We start from the raw sequence: 21405 nt of genomic DNA, 5'->3' as shown, positions 1-21405 counted from the left end.
AAGCTCCTGCCTTCGCTCAGGTCATGATCTTAGGGTCCTGGGATCAAGCCCGAGTCAGGCTCCCTACTCGGCAGGGAGTCTGCTTCTGCCTCTCTCTCTGACACCCTGCCTCTCCACCCCTACTAGTGTTCTCTCCCTTTCTCTCTCAAATACATAAAATCTTAAAAAAAAAAAAAAAAAAAAGGCTGTGCACGTAACTAGTGAGCTATACAACAAAGAGCAAGTCAGAGCGATGCCCACTCAGGCCCCAACATCGGGCATCTGAATTTTTACCTCTGCTATTTCTTCCAGTCCATTCAGCCTGGTTTTAACTGCTTTTGGCTGGAAGTGGATTGAAATCAAATGTTTTTAAAACACTCGAAAACAGGAAAATTCTCATTTACTCCACAAGTATCTGCTGAGTTTCTGTGAATGAGGCCATGTACTTGGTGGGGAAATCTAAAGATGACAGCGCTTGCTTTTTGAGAAGGGAGAGCCACAGCGGAAGGGGCAGACTTGCAACTGTACTGCCATCTACGTTGGACCACAGCCATGCAGGGAATGAGTGCGCGGGAATGATTTCATCCTGGGGGGTCAGGGCGGGCACCTGTAGGGGTGCCTGGCTGGCTCAGTCTGTGGGGTCGTGGGTTCGAGCCCCATGTTGGGTGTGGAGATTGCTTGAAGATAAATTTTTTTTTAATTTTATTTATTTGAGAGAGAGAGAAAGAGTGAGAGCACAAGCAGGGGGAAGGGCAGAGGGAGAGGGAGAAGCAGACTCCCCACTAGCAGGGAGCCCAAGGTGGGGCTCTATCCCAGGACCCGGGGATCAGGACCTGAGCTGAAGCAGATGCTTAACCAACTGAGCCACCCAGATGCCCCAAGAATACAATCTTTTAAAAAAAAGTCTTTAAAAAGGCAACCTGTGAGCAGGACTGGAATGTTATGAGGGCTGAAGACAGGGAGTTCCAGGCAGAGGGAACGGCAAGTACAAAAGCCCTCAGGCAGGAGCTATTTTGCTTCTTCAAAGGAGGGCAAAGAGGCCACTAAGGCCAGGGGGCAGTCAGCGAGGGTGACCCAAGGCAGGGGGGGGAGAGGAGGTGCACGACGAGGGGGTAGGGGTCTCTTTACTACTGTCAAGGCTTGAGGTTTTACGCTGCTGAGTGCGATGGGAAGCCCTGGAAAGCCCTGGAAGGTTTCGAGCAGAGCCACACACGTAAACTCGCTTTTCAGTGAGCACTCTGGCCTATGACGCAAGGACAGCAGGCAGGCCAGCAGGGACGCAAATGTCATCGTAAGAGACAATGGTGGCTCAGGCCCTGGCAGGTGACAGAGGTAGTGATCTGCTGAAGGAATGGAAGGTGAGGTGTGAGCGAAAGGAGGCAAGCGCCGCTCCGAGGTGTTCGGCCTGAGCACCTGCTGCAGAGCTGCCCTCGCCCAGACGGAGAGCTAGGGGAGGAGCCGGGGGGCGGCGGGCGGGTGCAGCAGAGCTCGGTTTCTGACGTATTCAGAGCCCCTACCAGTCTTCCCCGTGCAGATGTTGGCCAGGCAGTTGACTATGCGGGTTAGGACGGAGAGGAGGCTGGAAATCAGAGAAAGACCAGAGAGAATCCACAGAAGCATAAAAAAGGAGGGGGGAGGGACTATAAAATGACTCTTGAAAGTTTCAAGGCATTTTAGTTTCTATCACCACTGTTTTTAGATCGCTTATAAAGGTGTGTGATGCCTGCAAAGATGTGGCAACACCATGTTGTGAGAAGTGGTTATAGCTCCGTCATGGGTTTCTGGAGGGTGGGCCTCAGGCCAGCAAGCATCTGCATCATCTGGGAGCTTCTCAGAGCTGCAGATCAAGCCCCTCCCCCACCCGGTGACCCTACAAACGGGACAGGGCCCGGGCACCTTCGATAAATGCTCCAGGACATTGTGACGCATAATGAAAGGTGGCTGAGCTGGGTAAGAAGTTTAGTATTTCAAGGTTTTAACCATCTAAAAAGAAAGGAACTTTTTTAAAGGTAAAATGTCTTTATTGTTTGAAGCTTAAGAAATGGTAAACAAACCTCAGTATGACATTTCTTAGTCTTTTGAATGAGGTTATAAAAATACAATGCGCTTAGTCTGTATAACTTTTGAAAATGTCTAGAAGTTCACACTTAGTATAATATAAAAAGGCACTTAAAACACACAATGAGGTGATTTTTTAAAAAACAACACCTTATAGTTATGATTGAAATTGAGGAAAAATTTATAAACACAGACTCCTACATAAATAGGACTTGACTTTTCCTTCTTTTTCAAAACATAGACAGCATTTTCCCCATGTTATCTACAGACAGCATAAACGCAGACTGCCCTCTCCCACCTTCTTTGCTCTTGATTCAGCATCAGAAAAGTAAGCAAAAATTAATGTTTTTCTTCAATTTAATCTCATTTTTTTTTAGATAAAACAAAACTCTTAATTTGTAACCAAATCTCCTTGAGCATTTTTTTTTTTTTGGAATGCCAGGCTCATTTTCATTTTGTTTTAAATCGCAGTTCGTTAAAAAAAAATAGGAAGACAATGATGTGAATATTATATGTACTTATTACTCAGCCACCGAAATCACCCTAAGCAACAACATTGCTGAAGCGTGTGGACATACGTGTGTGTGTCTGTAAACATCACTGGTGCATCTCCAGGCATCAGAGCACACCGAAATCCCACCAGCGCCATCTTGGCAACCAGGGTCACAGCTCTGGACACAGCCCAAGTCACCCCGCGCACTCATCCACGAGAGCAGAAGTGGCTTCATGCGTGTCCAGCTCTTCGTCTTCTTTCAGGTTGGGCAAAGGAGAAGCCATGTACACCAGAAACGAATAAAGCCCACTGCCCTGTGCCACGTATGTCAGTGTATTCTTGCTGTGGCAATTCTGTGCTTTGGGATTTTATAAGCTCATCATTTCAGGACACTGTGAAGAAAGAATAAATTTTGTTTTGAGCTGACAGAAGCATGAGTCAGACGACTCCCTCGTTCTCTGCGTCCACGAGGCAGTTTTAGAGGCAACTGCAGGACTTCAGCCCAAGCGTGTTGTTACGAAGGAAACACATCCATTGCTTTAAGGAATCGCCTGAACGTGATCAGTTGAAATGATTTAACAATGAAATTCGGAGATTTGGTTACCTTCCCGGCAGGATCTGGACCATAAACGGAAACTGGCATTTACAATGATATGGGGGAAATACAGAGCCACTTGAATAGTTATCACTTTATTACTGCAATCATAAATGGTAATGATTCGGATTAGTCCTTGACATTGATTTGTGTGTTTCAATTAGCCGTTAACTATGCCTCTTCTGCCTTTTGTTCTGTTGCTCACCCTTTTAAGAAATGCCGCGAGAGTTAGGATGCGGTTGTGTTGCACGAAGCATCTCGTCCTGCCTTCCTGAGCACAGGTACATGGGGTCACTTATCAAGCCTCTGCTCATGTTTTTCTATTTAACTTTTCTGCTGGATAACATTGAAAAGCCTTTGCTGATTTTCAAGGCAGTCTTTCAGCTTATCCTCTGTCAAAGTCAGTCGCTGCTCCAAGATTGAAACCGTCTGCAAAAGGAGGACAGAATGATCAATGCCTAGTGCCCTGACGGTGAGGACGATGATGCTCGTCTCTGCGCGGGGGATCCTTTTAGGAGCTGGAACGTCCGCCCCTCGGCCAGGAAGGGGCTCACAAAGTAGCCCCAGAACCTGTTCTGCTTCTGGGCCCTACCACGGGCAAAAGCGCTCTGAAGCGATTTGAGGGAAAGATAAAAACTGATCCCTTTGGTAAGAAAAGAGTAAAACAGGAGGCCTCGGTAGACCATCCTTGTCTGGTCTCCGGAAGCACCAACGCCAGGGAAGAGGCCGCAGGGAACCTGCGCGCAGTCCCGCATGCTACACGGCAGTGTGCGTGGGGCCCGGGGGCTACTTATATGCCATCACTGGTCACTCCGTCACGACCAACCATGACAGACCCTATCTACACCAGCTGGATCGCTAGTGTACTTTAAATTGCCGTAATGACCGGCATCAGTTCTCACACCTTGAACATGGTGACGGCACCTCACAGGGCTGTTAGGAAGCCTGAATGACGTAATGCACGTGAAATGCTTACGTGATGCCTGGCACAGAGGACTTGAAGAATCTTAGCTCTTTTAACTCCTGTGGCTAATAAATGAGCATATGGACACACACACACACACACACACATACACACAAATGCATGTTTTTAAATTTGGCAAATCTAATTTGATATTGACTATTTCATCTTCAATCTTTCAGATTTCTTTTAAATATTTTATTATAAAATAAAATGGATTCAGGAAGCTGCACAAAACACGTGTCCCTGAATGAATCCTCATGAGAAAAATACTCTGATAACTAGCACCCAGGTCAAGAACTAGAACTCTGGGGTGCCTGGGTGGCTCAGTTGTTAAGTGTCTGCCTCCGGCTCAGGTCATGACCTCAGGATCCTGGGATCAAGCCCCGCATTGGGCTCCTGCTCAGTGGGGAGCCTCCTTCTCCCTCTCCTGCTCTCCCTGATTGTGCTGTCAAATAGATACACAAAATCTTTTTTAAAAAAAAGAACTAGAAGTCTGTTAGCCACTCCAGAGTTCTTTCCATGGGCCTCTCAGAATCCCCACTCCTGCCCTCCGCCTGACAACAGCCACTATCCTGACCATTACAGCAATTGCTTTCTTACATTCTCCATGGTTTTATCTTTCAGGTATACATTCCTAGACATTATAATTTTGTCTTACCCATTTTCAAAGTTTGAGATGTCATTTAAAGTTCCTTTTAATCTACAGCTTCTCATCTTCTCCCACTTTTTTTTTTTTTTTAATTTGTCTGTTGACAGACTCAGGCCATTTAGAGTAAAGTCTGTCCGCAGAGCTTCCACCACTCTGAATTTTAAGGACAGCATGCTAAGGGTGCAGGTCAGTCTGTTCTGTTCTCTACATTTTCTATAAATTGGCAGCTGACTCAAAGGCTCGATCAGACTCAGATTCAATCTGTAAGTCTACAGATCTAATAAGACCTATAGTTAAGACTATAGGTAGTGGCCTATTTCAGTAGAAGGTATGTTAATAAGGTTTGATCATTTCTTTTCTCATAATGTTGGGCCTGCTCAATGCCTAGATCTATCCATCCTTGAGGACTGTAAATGACGACATTCTAATTCCATCATTTAAAAAAATTATTAGCTGGGATAATTTATAAATAAGAGACACTTTCCTCATCTACTACTTGGTTATCCAGTGGTAGATTTCATAGAAAAGCAAGATAAATGTTTAATTATTTTAGTCAACAAGTTTCAAGACAATGAACTGATTCCCTATCGTCCTCTGAAGGCAAACAATTTTTAAAATATCATTATTTAATAGCTTTTGCTTTCATATTTCAAACTATAGATTACAGCTAATTAAGAATGATGCTGATAATATTTTCTACCATTTCTTGAGGACCTCTCTGGGCCAAGCATTTTGCCATATACTTTACATACATTATCACAATTCCACATGTTAAAGCTATTACGTATATTAGCAACACCTTTAACACTGGTTGACTCCATTTAAGTACCATATAAAATGTAATTTTGCTTTAGTTTATTTCTGGTTATAGTTCAGTGCAGATAAGTTATAAACACTGCGAGTGAGTTAGGAGATGTTCAGTCATCTGTAATTAAAGTGAATCAGAACATGTTTATTTTACTTGCTACTTGCCCACAGATTTGCTGTTTCTATTTTGCAAGTGTGTTGTGCTTGTTTTAACCTCTTTAATTATAAAAGAGAGCCAGGCTTGCAAAATTAAAAATTAAAAATCATAGAGACATTCAATAAATCTTAAATGATTCATTTAACCTTGAATCAGTTGTAAAAAGAAGGAAAGAGGGGTCACAAGGCTGAAAGAATAGAGAATGGAAAGATTCACTTAGGAGAGGCTCTAAGAAGGACCCAACATCGAATATGACAGTGTAGGTGAAGAAGTCGTGGTAATATGGGAAATAAGCCAACGAAAACTAAATTTGGCCTGAGGCCGGAAGAGAAGCTGCCTTTAAAGGGAAGAAATTTCTGATAAATACAAAGAAGGTCATCTCCAGTACAATACTGCAAAGTGAAAGTTAGTGATTTTAATACGATTTTCACTGAACAAATCTTGTGATGACTCCAAGTTTTCACATGGCTCTTTCCCACTATCTGTCAGGACCCCAAATCCACATACATGGCCCTTGCTTCTAAACACCCTCAGATGTTATCGACAGCTTTTTAATATTCATTTAATTAGTGGCTCTAAACCCTGTCTGTAAAACAGAATCGTATGGGGTACTTAAAAAGACAAATGTCAGGGCCTTACCCCAGACCAATGGCAATGGATTGTCTGGAGATGAGAACTGGCCCTTTGTGTCTGTATGCTTTATAACTGCCCAGGTGACTATAATGCACGGCCAGTGTGGAGAACAGAATGAGATGATTTCTATGCAAGATCCATTTCAACTTGAAATATGTATTCTGGAAAAGTAATTGACATTTCTCTAGCTCACATGACAGCCTCTCTTTCTGCATAGCTTGTAGCAAGGTCTGCTCTGACAAATATTGGCAACCTCATTCCATAGATCAGAGGAACAATAAGACTTCTTCAAAGGAAACATGGAATCAGCAGAGCTGGAGGAGAAACCTTTGATGTGTCCATTGCAACATACAACTTTCCTTAAATGACACCTATATCTTCTGACCAAGAGTTGGAAGACTTTCGGTACATAAGGATCCATAGTATATCTTCTTTGCAAAGGTAAAAAGGGATCAAGGGACGAGGTAATATTCTAAAACACATATGCAAAAACCATCACCTCCAGAAGAACACAGCATCAGTGGAATGAGCTTTGGAATGAGGAAAGTTATATCTTGGACAATGAGAATATCTTCACAGTGAAGAACTATAAACATTGTCAAAATTTCATTCTAAACAGAAATTGTTAATCATTTTTCTTAGGGCCCTTAATATTTCTTTGATAATGTCCTAATCTGAACACAATACATCAAAAATCTTCAGGTAAAACATTACTGGGCAGAATCATACATTTAGAGCATGGAGTACCACTGCTATTCTTCCCAATCTCCACTGTTCCTTCTGGCCTCCAGATGGCAGATAGAGCACAAGGGCAGGTGTGTGTGTGTGTGTGTGTGTGTGTGTGTAAATGCACACATGCGTACGTACACGTGGGCTCTGATCTTACCTCTGTAAGATCTTACTACAGCAGCTCAGCAGAGCATGCCGGGCTATGCTGATTGCCACCTTGAGCTCGCCTTCTTTAGAAATCCCCCCCCGCCCCACTCTGCTAGTTCTGCAACCTCCAGTAACCAGGACTGTTCTGTATCACCTACCCCTAAGTACAAAGCACGCCAGCCCACCTGGGTCAAAACACTGAGTTGTTCCATGATATGCTCTAAAGCGTCCGTCACAGCGAGCGGTATGCTTCTTTGGCTCTCAGAAGGGAGGTCACTCATGTCTTCTGTTTTCTTTTTCAAGGATGTTGGTGAACATTCCGATGATAATAAAGAAGGGTTCAAAAAATATCCACTTATCTCTTCGCTCTTGTCTGCTAAGGTTCTGACGGTGGTGGTATCTGTTGTCTTTGACATCATAGAAAAGACAGGAAGAGTTATATTTTCCAAACCTCAACATGATATATATATATGTGTATATGTATATATATATATGTGTGTGTGTGTGTATATATATATATATATATAAATATTCTTCTTCTAAATACCCGGCTTACATTTAATTGTTTATCTTCAACTGCAGTATTATAAAAATTACAATTACAGGGAGAAAATAAAGCTAACAATGAAGAGATAAAATTCACAATTTTCCTTGATTTTTTATATGAAATATACTTTGTACATACCTGTCTGCTAGATGAGGTGTCTACTACTAAAAGGACTGTTTAGACGCACTCTAATTCTTAATTAAAAACAAATACAACATCAAGATAACCATCTTTTTTTTTTTTAAATGGAAAACAAGTGTGGGTGAGGATGTGGAGGAATTGGAACCCTTGCACATTGCTGGAGGGAGTATAATGGTGCAGCTGCCGTAGGAAAGTTTGGCTGCTCCACAGAAAGCGAGACACAGAATTACCATACAATGCAGAATCCCACTCCCGGGCATATGCCCAAAACAAGTGAGGGCAGAGACTCGAACAGATGCTTGCACGCCACGGCTCACAGCGGCTTTATTCATAATAGTCCAAAGGTGGAAACAACACAGATATCCACCAACTGATAAATGTAGAAACGAAATGGGGTATGCACATACAATAGAGGGTTGTTTAGCCACAAAAATGACTGGAATTCTCATACATGCTACAACATGATGAACCCTGAAAATACTATGCTAAGTGAAATAAGCCAGATACAAAGGAAAATAGTGCACGAGTCTACTAATACGAGGTATGCAGAAAACAGGAGAGGTCACTATGGGCTGGAAAGAGGGGAGGGTGGAGTTATTGTTTGATGGGTACAGAGTTTCTGTTTGGAAAGGTGAAAAAGTTCTCAAAATAGATAGTGGTAATGAATACACAATGCTGTGAATACTTATTGTCAGGAAACTGTACACTTAAAAGTGGTTAACATGGTAAATCTTATGTTGTGTATATTTTATTACAATAAAATAAAACACAAAAAACCCTCCAAACATATGGTAATGAGCAATCCAAAAATAAAATTTAAGAAACAACTCTATTTACAATAGCACTAAGAAGAATGAAATACTTAGGATAAATTTAACAAAAGTGCAAGGCTTGTTCATTGAAAACTGCAAACATCCCTAAAAGAAATTAAAGAAGATCTAAATAAATGGAAAGGCATCCACATCCATGTTCATGGACCAGAATAGATAATACTGTTAAGATGGCAATACTCCTCGGGGCGCCTGGGTGGCACAGCGGTTAAGCGTCTCCTTCGGCTCAGGGCGTGATCCCAGCGTTTTGGGATCGAGCCCCGCATAAGGCTCCTCTGCTATGAGCCTGCTTCTTCCTCTCCCACTCCCCCTGCTTGTGTTCCCTCTCTTGCTGGCTGTCTCTATCTCTGTCAAATAAATAAATAAAATCTTAAAAAAAAAAAAAGATGGCAATACTCCTCAAATTGATATGTACAGATTCAATACAATTCCTATCAAAATCCTAGCTGCCTTATTTGCAGAAATTGACAAACTGATCTTAAAATTCATAAGGGAATGCAAGGAACCCAGAATGGACAAAATAATACTGAAGAATAAAATTAGAGGATTCACACTTCCTAATAACAAAATTTAGTACAAAACTACAAGTATGGCAAAGGGTATAAAGACAAACATATAGCTCAGTGGAACAGAACTGAGAATCCAGAAGTAAGCCCTTTTACCTATGGTCAATTGGTTTTTGTCAGGGTTGCCAAGACAATTTAATGTGGAAAGAATAGTGTTTTCCACAAATGGTGCTAGAAAAACTACATGTCTAAATCCAAAAGTATGGATTTGGACCCTACCTCACACCACATACAGAATTACCTCAATATGGATCATAGACTTAAACATGAGAATGAAAACTATTAAACTCTTAGAAGAAAACATACAAATAAATTTTCCTGGCCTTGGATTAGACAGAGGTTTCTTAGATACAACATCAAAAGTACAAATGACTGACTAAATTAATACATTGGACTTGATCAAAATTAAAAACTTTTGTGCTTCAAAAGATATCATCATAAAACTGAAAAAAAAAAACCCCATAGACTGGAAGGAAACATTTGCAAATCATAGATTTGATGAGATTTGTTGAAGAACATATAAAGAACATATAACTCCTACAATTCAAATATAAAAAGAAAAATACCTCAAAAATGGTCAAAGGATCTGAATGGGTGTTTCTCCAAAGATACACAAATGACCAATAAGCTCATGATAACATGCTCAACATCATTAGCCATCAGGGAAATGCAAATCAAAGCCACAATGAGATACCACTTCATACCTACTAGGATGACTAAAACAAAAAAGACAAAATATAACAAATGTTGGTGAAGATATAGAGAAATTGGAACCCTCATATATTTGCTAGTGGGATTGTACAATGGTGAAGCTACTTCTGAAAAGTTTCGTTAGTTCCTGAAAATGTTAAACACAGAATTACCAAAAGACCTAGCAATTACACTCCTTGGTATATATCAAAGAAAAATGAAAACATACATCCATACGAGACTTATACATGAATGTCAGGGAAGTATTATTCATGATAGCCAAGAAAATGGAAACATTCCATATGCATCCAAATGCTGTGATAATGAATGGATTCACAAAATGTGGTATATCTATACAATGAATATTATTTACCCACAAAAGGGATGGAGAACTAATACATGCTACCATGTGGATAAGCCTTGAAAACATTAGGCTAAGTTAAAGAAGCTATACATAAAGGCCACACATTGTATGAGTCCATGTTCATGGAATGGTCATAACAGATAAATATATGAAAACAGACAGAGATTAGTGGTTGCCAGGAGCTTGGAGGAGAGAAGAAGGGGGAGAGATTGGTAATGGTATGAGGGTGATGAAAATGTTCTAAAATTCTGGGGAACTTGGCTGACTCAGTCGGTGGAACATGCGACTCTTGATCTCAGGGTCATGAATTTAAGCCCCATGTTGGGTGTGAAGAGAGGGAGGGAGGGAAGGAGGGGGAGGAGAAGAAAAGCAAGAAAGCAAGAAAGAAAAGAAAAGAAAAAAGAAAGAAAGAAAGAATAAAGGAAAGGAAAGGAAAGAAGGAAGGAAGGAAGGAAAGAGAGAAAGAAAAGAGAAAGAAAAGGGAGAAAGAAAAAGGAGGGAAGACAGAAAGAAAGAGAGAATGAAAGAGAAAGGAAGGGGGAAAGCAAGGAAGAACAAATGAATGAACAAACGAATCAAAGAGAGAAAGAGAAAGAGAAAGAGAAAGAGAAAGAGAAAGAGAAAGAAAGAGAAAGAGAAAGAGGAAGGAAGGAAGGAAGGAAGGAAGGAAGGAAGGAAGGAAGGAAGGAAGGAAGGAAGGAAGAAGAGAGGGAGGAAGGAAGGAGGAAGGAAGAAAAAAATGTTCTTAAAATTCTTTTTGGAGTGGTGAAATATTTTAAAATTAGACAGTGGTAATGGTTACACAACTTCGTGAATATACTAAAAACCACTGAATTATATACTTTAAAAGGGTGAATTTTATAGTATGTGAATTGTATCTTATTAAAACTATTATGAAAACAAACAAAAATACAAACATACACATTACAGAGGGTTTTTTAAAAATGTTAATCAGTTTTACATTTTTGGCTATCACGTGAGAGTTCCTGACAGAAGTCACCTCAAATGTGGGAAGTATACTTCTGATGACGATGATGACTGTTGACGACCATTAGCCTACAGAGCTTACCGTGTACTTGGCTCTGTTTCAAGTACTTTACATATATTAATTGATTTAATCCTCACAATAATCCCATCAGGTAGGTTCTACTAATATTCCCATTTTACAAACGAGGAAACAGAGATACAGAGAGATTGAATAATTTGCCCCAGGCTACACACGTGGGACAGATGTATGAACCATAAGCAATCATACATCTCAGAGATGCTGAAGTATTCCAGGTACGTGACTTTGGGATCAAAGCCACTTTCTCCATGAGAATCCCAGCCATCTTTTAGGAAGATGAAAACTTACAAGTTTCCCTCTATCGAAATCTTACAAATTTGCCATTTGTTGAAAATAATAAAAACAAACTCAAAATCACCATTTGCAATTCTAGTTTATTTTAAAAGGATGTATAAAATACACCTTCACAGTCCCACCTACCTAAGTGCATCTGCTCACAGTCTCTCTGTTTGTTCACTCAGCACATACTCCCAGGGCCTCGCTCTGTGCTAGGCACCCTTCTAAGCAGTGAGAACCCAGCAGTGGGCAGCATGACCCAAGATCTTGCTCTCCTGAAGCTTACGTTCTGGACCCTTCAATCATTTGGTAACTTATCTTTTCCACTTTCCACCCTCAGAAATTTATGAACCTACGTTTTTGTTTTATTATCTAGCAGGCTATATTTATCTTCAAAAACCATCCTGGTTGCTGAAGAGTTTTGCTCTGTACCCCCTAATCTTCCCCCTTTGTGATGTGCCTGACAATGTTAAAATACCTGAGTGGTATTATTTTAGGAGATGAAGCACTCATTAAAATCCACACCCCAAAACAATCCCATTACTAACCCTTTGAATTATTCACACCATGTGAGGAAGAAAAGCTAAAATTGTCCTTAAAATGTCCAGAAGTGAAATTCCTAGCAATCACAGATCATGGAAGAACAAGTTAACAAAGGGTTTTTAACGCTCCTCATGAGCCATGCCCAGATGCAACTATGACCCACCTCTTTCTGCTCTGAGCTCAGGGAACTAGGAAAGCAACATACAGCATTTCTCTACCTGGGTCCCCAGCTCACGGCTGGTGACAAAGACAGAAATGAAAGCCACGTAGAGATGAGTATGAGGTACACGCAGTATTTGCCCGGATGTCCTGCCTCACAATCAGTCCGCATTCCGAATCGTAGACAGCCACCTCACTGACTAGGGGCAAGGTGTGGATGGCCATGTACAACCATCCTCATCCCAAAATAAATAATTCCTGCTCAGACAACAGACTTTTTTTTTTTTTAAGATTGTTTCTGCTCTGCCTGCAAAGCCTACTCTGCCCTTCCAGCACAGCTGAATCCTTTCTGATCTCTAAATGTTGGCTTCATTGTCACCTCAGAAAGTTGTCCCCGACACCTTACTGAAACCAGACTCTCCATTCTCCAAGATGGCCTCCTCCACAGGTTTTCCTCCATAACTGATCAGAGTTTGTGTTCACATACTTGTTTGTATTGCTGTCTCCCTCACTAGACTGTGCTATGGCCACTCCCTTACCACTGTATCCCCTGGACTTAGTAGGAACTTGAATACTTTTGAATATGTTAACCACCGATATCCAATTTTATTACTATTCTCACAGATAGAAACCAGGCGCTCCATATCACCAAGACAGTCTTTTTTACACGGGTCACGACATACCTCCGTATGTAGACGCAAATATCACTAGAGATGCTATAGCAACAGTTCCGATCATCCATGGGAAAAGGCCTCGAGCTAATTAAGCAACCATCTTTGAACTCCGGGGCTTTGCAGTCAGGGTGGTTAGTGAAGAAAGGGTAACAGGAAATGGACAAAGGAAAGATTTAAGACCCTTAGTCTAAGCCGTAAAAGATCTCAATACAGCCTTAATAATGGTCTTCTTGTTTGGGACCAGCAACAAATAAATGACTATCATATGACATGTGGAGGTGAATGAAACACAGCCAAGAATATGGGCAGAGAGAGGAGAAAGGGACGAGGTCTCCATCCCACATTCCACAACATTAGCCAACTGACATATCTCTCGTTCTGTTTCTCAGAGGCATTGGAACCTAGAAATTAGTAACTTGTTTCCCACCAGCCAACCCTGACTTTGCATCCTGCTTGTACAGGAAAAGGGAGAGATGCATGGCTTGGGGAAGTTTCAACATGCTCATTCATGAAATTTTTTAAAAAGGTTGAGAAGGGAAAAAATACGTTAAGATTCTGGGCTATCGGAAGTCCAGCAAATGAGGCTGCTGTCTCTGTTGCTCCCAGTGCACCTGGGCCCTCTCCTACCTCCAAGCTGCTACTACTCTTTTCCTGGGTAAATGCCTACCGAGCACTGACATCACAGCAAGCATTTACTGATATTAAATGTGAGTATGATGCACGGCCGGCTCTCGAGGATTCTGTTGTGGCCAGAGAAAGGCCTAGAACCCCCGTGGTGCCTGGTACATCACTGGCAGCGCAGAATGAAAAAGAAACAGGAGCTCAACACATGACTGTGAGACTGCAAAAAAGAGTGGTGCTTTGGTGCACCATAAAAGGAAGAAATCACACCATGTTCCCTTAGCTCCTACTTTTATTGCTGACACTTGAAGTACAGTGAGGTAAGAATAATTCATTGATTGATTGATTCAGCAAGCAAAGGCCTCCTATGGTGGGCATTAACGCTGCAGCAGAGAGCAAGAGGGATGTGCTACCTTTCTTCGTGGAGCTTATAGTTCTCCAAGAAACCACGTCATCCAAAAGGATGGCAGGGCAATCACCACCCCTAAGTTTTCGTCGGATAGGCCCACGGTGGCCACCTCAAAGATGGGAAATGCAGCCTCACCAAGTGCATGAATACACCTGAGTGGCCGAGAAACCCTATGCCTACAGGTCAAAAGGCTCGACTCTCCCTTTGAACATGCAAAATAAAATAAGAGAGACAGAGTTGACTAATGCCAACAACTTTGATAGTCCTGAGAGCTAGATACAAAACATCTGACATTCTGGGGACAACTGACTCTTAACAGATTGTTTAGATGCCATGGAAAAAGTAATGCAAAATTTTTCATTTGCCACTTACTTTAGAGAATCAATTTTTTAGATTTTTTTTTTTTTTTAAGATTTTACCTATTCATTTGACAAAGAGAGAGAGAGACACAAAGCACATGAGCAGGGGCAGAAGGAGAGGAAGAAGCAGACTCCCTGCTGAGCAGGGAGCCTGACTCGGGGCTTAATCCCAGGATCCCAAGATCACAATCTGAGCCAAAGGCAGACCCCCAACTGACTGAGCCACCCACGCGCCCTGAGAATGAATTTTTAAAATACATTAATAGAAAGTGAAAATCATGGCATTTGCAAGCAAATTTTTATCAGGAAATAACCTCCAACAATGTAATCAAGGTCTACACATTTAAACAACTACTATTTATAAAATTAACAATGGAACATTCGAGATACTGTGCTGTGCTGCTCTATTACACATAGAAGGTCACGCATTATGCTTATTCCCTTCCTTCCTCTCCCCTTCTTTCCCCTTCCTCCTCCCCTCTCACCCACTCCCTGTCTGGGTGAGCAAGCCAGAGCTAATCACTGGTGCCTCTCCGCTTGCCATCAGTAGAGCACGGTCATTTCCTGTTACATTTGTGTTTACGTGTCTATATTCCCAATTAGCTCATGAGAGAGTCTCTTGAGGGCAGGAGCCGTAACTTAACCATTCCTCAGGTGTCTGGCACGTGCACAGGACACTGATAGGGCTCACCAGTTACGGAGCTGAATTCACAGATTCGAATTCACTGACTTCTGTATCAGTTGAGCCATCAACAAAACAGAAATATTAGTAATTCGACAGTATTTGGAGACAAGCAAAAACCCAAAGTTAAGCCAATACCTTTCTCTACTAAAATTACTGCCTGAAGTGCCTCCTATGAGGGAGCTAATGGAAGCATTTATCATATAACTGCAAATCTGCAGATCTGCAAATCACTTCTTGAGTTTTATTCACCATTCCCCCTCCAGAATATTTGATGGTTTCTGATGGCCTAGCATAAAGACTTTCTGCAAAAGTAGGCATTTCACATGTAAAGATAATCAGTGATTGGGCTTCAGATAGATCTTTAATACATGGGTTAAAATAAGTCAGTTTTGGCTTATAACCAATATTTTTAGTCTTGCTTTAACTTTGTAAGTAGAGAACAAAACAGACAAAAGTCAGAAAAATCTATCCAAAAGTGTTTTGACCCCTCCAGCTAAAGTGAGTTTCCCATCATTGAAAATTCTAAAATAGACATGGGATGGTCACTTGTTGGGGTATAGTATGAAAAATATACAAACATCACGTCAGGAAATTCAAATGAATGCCCTTCAAAGTCCTTTCCATTCCGGATATTCTGAGATTTTTACATCACTACGCACGCGCGCGGACACACAACACACGAAATGCCTCCTTGAAATAGACTAGGATAACAAAGAATATCTTTTGCCTGGATAAAAATACAGGTAAATATTATTTTCAAATAAAGAATGGATTCTTTATTTTCAATAACATTTAGAATACAAATTTGAAACTTCAATAATTTCTATATGGGATCTAAAATAAGGAAGACATAACACTCATTCAAAAGACATTTTCTTACTTAATGCCTACATGCCAGACAAATTCGAAACAGCAGAGATACAGAACTGTATTAGTTTCCTGCTACTGTAACAAATTACAAGTTTAGTTGCTTAAAACAACACAAACCTATGAACTTAAAGCTCGGGAGGTCAGAAGTCCAAGACAGGTTTTACAGAGCTAAGAGCATGGTGCTAGCAGAGCTGTGTTCCTCCTGGAGACTCTCAGGGAGAGACTGTTCCTTGCCCTTTCCAGCTTCTAGAGGCCCCTGCCTTCCTTGGCTCATGACCTCATCACTTTAATCTCTGCTTCCATTGTCATACTCCTTCTCTAATTCCCATGCTTCCTTCTTTCCCTTACAGGGACCCGAGTGATTCTATTGCTCCTACCCTGATAATCCAGGATAATCTCCCTGACACAAGACCCGTAACTTTATCACATTTGCAAAGTCCCTTTTGCCATGTAAGAAAACACATCCACATATTCTGGGAAAGGGGACATGGACATCTTTAAAGGACGATTAGGGTGCCTACCATAAGGAATGAATAAACAAGAGAGAGCCTGTGGACACGGGGTTATACTCAAGTGGGTGAAACAGGAAAATAAATATACAGATACGTGATGCAATGTCAGGTAATGACAAGGGTTCTGAAAAAAAAGCTGGGTAACGTGCTATATTATGATATAGCTTCATTGATGATGTATTTTTTTTTAAATGGGGAAGGTAGAAAATAAATTTTAAGCATGTTAAGTTTGAGATACCTATTAGACTTCCAAAGGGAAAAGTCATGAATGCCATTGGACGTATATAATTCTAGACTTCTGTGGAGAAGTTGTGGAGAGTTATCTGAATATATGTATATATACCAGTTTTTATAAAGGATACAAATGAACAGCCAGATGAAGAGATACACAGAGCAAGGTCTGGAAAAGTCCCAAATACAGGAACTTCTGTTGCCTTGAAGTTGGAGTGCTCAGCATGTAAATATTATAGCCATGGGCCTATGATCAGTTGGGGGGGGGGGGAGTCAAACAAGAAAAGAATTGCGAAGACTTCAAAAGGCAGGAAGGGAAGGAGCAGGAAAGGTGGCTAGGGGCCAAGGGGTGGGAAGGGTAGTGGCCCAGAAGCCAAGGAGCAGAAGAGTTTCAAGGAGAGGGGGTGATCACCAGGACCAAGTGCTATAGAAAGGCTGATTTCAGTGAATCACTGGGACCTTGACCTTGAGTGGAATGGTGGGGACAAAATTTAATTGGGGGTGGATTCAGAAGAGTGGAAAATGAAGAAATGAAGATCAAATATGGGCAACTCTTTTGGAGAGTTCTGCTTTAAAGGAGAGCAGAGCAATGAGACAGGAGCTGGATAGGGATGAGGGGTCAAATGAAGTTTTCCTTTTTAAAGATGGTAAATACATTATAAACGTGTGCTGACGGAAAAGATCTAGTAGAAAGAGAGTATTGATGTCATAGGACAGTGAGGTGATAACTACTCAGCAAATGGGTTGGCTACGCCGTGCTGAGTGCCCTGGAACTTTGTATAAATAAATTTAAGATGCAATCAGTCAGCACGGCTGTCTAGTCAAAATCAGTTGCTTGGGTGTTGGTGTACAGTAGGCAAAGAAATAGATTTAGTCAGGTTGAAATTTTTCAGGTGAGTACAACAGAGGGAGGAAGGGACAAGAGCATGGCTGTAATAATGGACTACAGAATCTAAGGTAGAAGAAAGGGACACAGGAAGTGGGCAGTGAAAAGGCAGGAGGCTCAATGGATTGGAGACCCTTCTGGGGTTGATGAATTATCAAAACTGGAGGACTGCAGGAAGTGGTGGTCAAAGAGTAGGAGGCTTTTACGCTGAGTTTACCATCAGCACAAAGGATTCAGACAGTCACTGAGTTCATCTGAGAATCCTGACAGAGAGAGTATAGCTGTCTTTCAGAAGTGACTCAGTGTTGCTCTATCTTTAGCTTTCTCCTTGAGATAAAAAAATCCTGTGTTAACCAAAGAGTGGATGAACCAATCAGGAAAACAGAAAAAGGAGCTATAGACTCACCCATGTGGGATTGTCAGAGGACCACACCAAAAGATTCATTCCCAATTTCTAACCTCGTTAGGAAGAAAATCCTGAAGAAGAAAACCACAAGTCTTCTATTTTGTGTATCTGCACAGTGTAGTGTATATCCTTGCAGAAACATACCCACCTGCTCAAGCCTTATTGATTTAAAAGTATCTCTTGGATAAAATCGGAGAATGTCATGTGAAATCTGTGTCTCTCACATTACGTTGGCTGAGCTGAAAAAGACTTCTGTTTGTCCCTTGGAAGAAATCATACATCTTTCTCTCAAAGAAAGAGCCTTCAGGCTTTAGGGATAAGGTCTTACAGAAGGCTTTGATTTTTCTTCTTCAAGCCAAATTGGAAATTTCATTTTTGTCAGAAGACTTGAAAAACACACCCCTACGCAGCTATCAACTACATCTGAATGCTTAATTCAGGCCGCTCGGAAAAGGCAGCTGCCGCAGCAAATCGACTGTCTTTGTCTTTAATCTTTATTCTCATCTCTACAGAAGCTTATTAATTTTGAAGCCATGAACATGTAGGATACAAGTAGGACAAATAAAATCTGTACAAAAATTTCCTTCTATGTTTCACTTCTTACATGATTAGGCAAACACAAACTATGACGCTGCACTCTGTTCAAAAAAGGTGCACGCGTGCGTGTATCTAAATTTTGAGGCAGGTAATAGCTTATATTATACAATGATGTATTTCTTAAAGATATTTTATATTACATCTTGGAAAAAAATGGAAGTTTGACGTGGAAAGCCATATTTGGTTTAGTTTCACCCACATGTCTCAACAGAGCCATCTGTTCACCTTTCAGAAAGCTGCCCCCTTCTCTGTGTGCACAACAGCAATCAAGAGAAATTAAGACATGAGTGAATAAGAAATGCAACCTCACTGCAATACTAACGTTTTTGAATGAATCAGTAATCCCTCTCTTTTTATCTAATAACTGGTTTTCTTCAAGTTCCAACTATGCTTTTTAAAACTTTCAATTAAAAGGTATAAGGACTAATAAAGCAGCCTTCGCCCCTACCTCAAGAAATAAAGTGTATCCTTTTCTGATCTAACCTCTTTCCCTCCCCTCTTAAAGATTACCATCATCTTGAATGTGGTATCTATCATCCCAATGCACGTCCCTTTACTTTTATCACATCTGTAGATATCCCTAAACAATAGTATTGTTTTTGCATGTATTAGAACTGCAAATAAAATGGTCATGTAGTATATCCTTGTAGAACTTTTTGTTAATCATCATTTTTAGATTTGTCTATGGGGATGCAGCTAAATCTAGTTCACTTTCACTGCCAAATAGTATTCCACTGATTGACTGTTCTACAATTCATATATTCTTTCTACTGTTAACTTGCATTAAATGCTACCATGAGCAGTCTTATAAATGTCTCCTGGATACAGGTGTCAGAGTTGCTCTAGAATGGAAAAGTTAAGTCAAAGTTTTACCAGATATTGTCCAAAATGTTGTCCAGACATTGTCCAAACTTCCTCTTACACGAGCAGAAGGCAATTTCCCCTTTTTTCTACAAAATCAATATTTCATTGTGCATTTCCATGATTACTGCTAACTTGAGCATATTTTATGTGTATATTATCATTCTTCTGTAAATTGCCTGTTCAAATCCTTTGTCCACTTTTTAATTGTTCTACCTCTCTTTTTTCTAATTAAAATTTTATATATTTGGATATCAGTATTTTGCTGTTTACATGTAAAATACATCTCCTACTCTGTGGTTTGTCTTCACTTCTATTTTATGGGATTTTCTTTATTCATACAAATTTTTGTTATAAATGTAGTCAAATTGATCAAATCTTCCTTTGTAATTTGTGCATTTCGTATTTTGTTTAAGCAATCCTTGCCTACCAGGAGTGTATAAATATATTCTTCTGTTTTCTTTTAGAGGTTCTGAAGTATTTTCACATTTAAGCTTTTAACTCCCCTGGTATTGATTTTGTTTGTGGCTAAAAGTAAGAAAATATGTATTTTTTCCAATTAGCCGGTTGTCCCAGCAACATTTATTGAACAGTCTGTTCAGTGCCTAATCCATCTCCATGGGTCTGCAAAGCCAGGCCTTTCACGTACCAACCATCTATACCTGAGTGGGTCTGTTTATGTGCTCCCTACTGTGGACTCGGTCTCTCCCTGTAACAGCACCACATTTAGAGCTTAATGAATCTCCAACGTTCATATTTCTTCAAAATTGTCCTGTTCCAAAAATTGGCTATTTTTGGCCCTTTGCTCTTCCACAGGAGCTTTAAAATCAACTTTTTAGGTTCATTAAAAATCTTACTGGGATGTTTATTGGAACTGCTTTCGCTTTGTAGATTTATTCAGGAGAACTAAACTAACACCTTTATGACATTGAGCCACCCTATCTATAAACATGGCACTCCAAAAACCATAGAATATTTTCTAAATCTCATGTTATCCTTACATGAATGCCTTACACCCTGTATTTTCTGTATCATTTCAATTTTAGTATATGTGCTTCAAAAACAAACACGTCCCCACCATGTGGGCATTGTAATAGTTATTCAGACAGAGCCCAACTTACCATGATTTTCAAATTACAGTTTTTCAACTTTATGATGGTGCAAAAGCAATACACATTCAGTAGAAATCATACTTCAAATTTTAAATTTTGATCTCTTCCCGAGCTAGCACTACGCATGGGGTATGACACTCTGGTGGTTCTGGGCAGCGGCAGCGGGCCGCAGCTCCCAGTCAGCCACACGGTCTCAAGGTAAACAACCACTCTACTTTCAACCATTCTGTTTCTCACTGTCGGTACAGTATTCAATAACTCACATGAGATAGTCAACAGTTTATTACAAAATAGGCTTTGTGTTAGATGATCTTGCCTGACTGTAGGCTAACGAGCCCATAGCACATTTAGGGTAGGCAAGGCTAAGCCACGACGTTTGGTGGGTTAGGTGTATCAAATGCAGTATATTGGGTGTAAACTCGTTGTAAGTTGAGGAAGATCTGCACACACAGCCAACCAAATCAACAAGTCAAAGTATATCCTCAAATAACTATCCTCAGGATTTTTGTGAAACAAGGTTATCATAGAATCAGGGACATTATTTAGAATGTATTTTTGAAACATTATTTCCTGAGCTTGCTTATTCTCTCAGATAAATAATGCCATTTCCTGGCCTTTCCTACAGGCCCTATTTTCTGTTCCTCAAAACTCTTCACGTGCCAGATTCAAAAGAAGTGAGCTGTGTGTTAAAAATCATGAGATAATTCTTTTAAATTGGACACACAAAGAATATCATGCTTTACTCACTTGAGTAAGACTTCAGCTCCCTTACTGTATTTGTTTTAGTGC

General features: G+C 40.6%; 1 protein-coding gene across 5 annotated transcripts in view; it reads right to left on the bottom strand.

The window, feature by feature from the left end:
* Window positions 1-1978: 1978 nt before the first annotated feature.
* POC1B (POC1 centriolar protein B) overlaps window positions 1979-21405 on the bottom strand; it is a 97357-nt gene continuing 77930 nt past the window's right edge. For 4 of the 5 annotated variants that reach the window (XM_045780126.2, XM_045780128.2, XM_087868872.1 and 1 more), the window contains 2 exons: window positions 7397-7618; window positions 1979-3554 (listed from right to left, as the gene is read on the bottom strand). In XM_045780126.2, the coding sequence (XP_045636082.1) occupies window positions 3450-3554; window positions 7397-7618 (327 nt within the window). In that variant the 3' untranslated portion in view covers window positions 1979-3449. The remainder of the gene's footprint in view (window positions 3555-7396; window positions 7619-21405) is intronic. The other variant, XM_045780127.2, reaches the window with a different exon arrangement.

Source organism: Ursus americanus, chromosome 17 (assembly GCF_024610735.1).
Source record: "Ursus americanus isolate L20-20 chromosome 17, mUrsAme1.1.p, whole genome shotgun sequence".
Lineage (NCBI taxonomy): Eukaryota > Metazoa > Chordata > Mammalia > Carnivora > Ursidae > Ursus > Ursus americanus.
The sequence above is the reverse complement of the archived record's forward strand: the minus strand, read 5'-3'. Positions and strand labels throughout refer to the sequence as shown.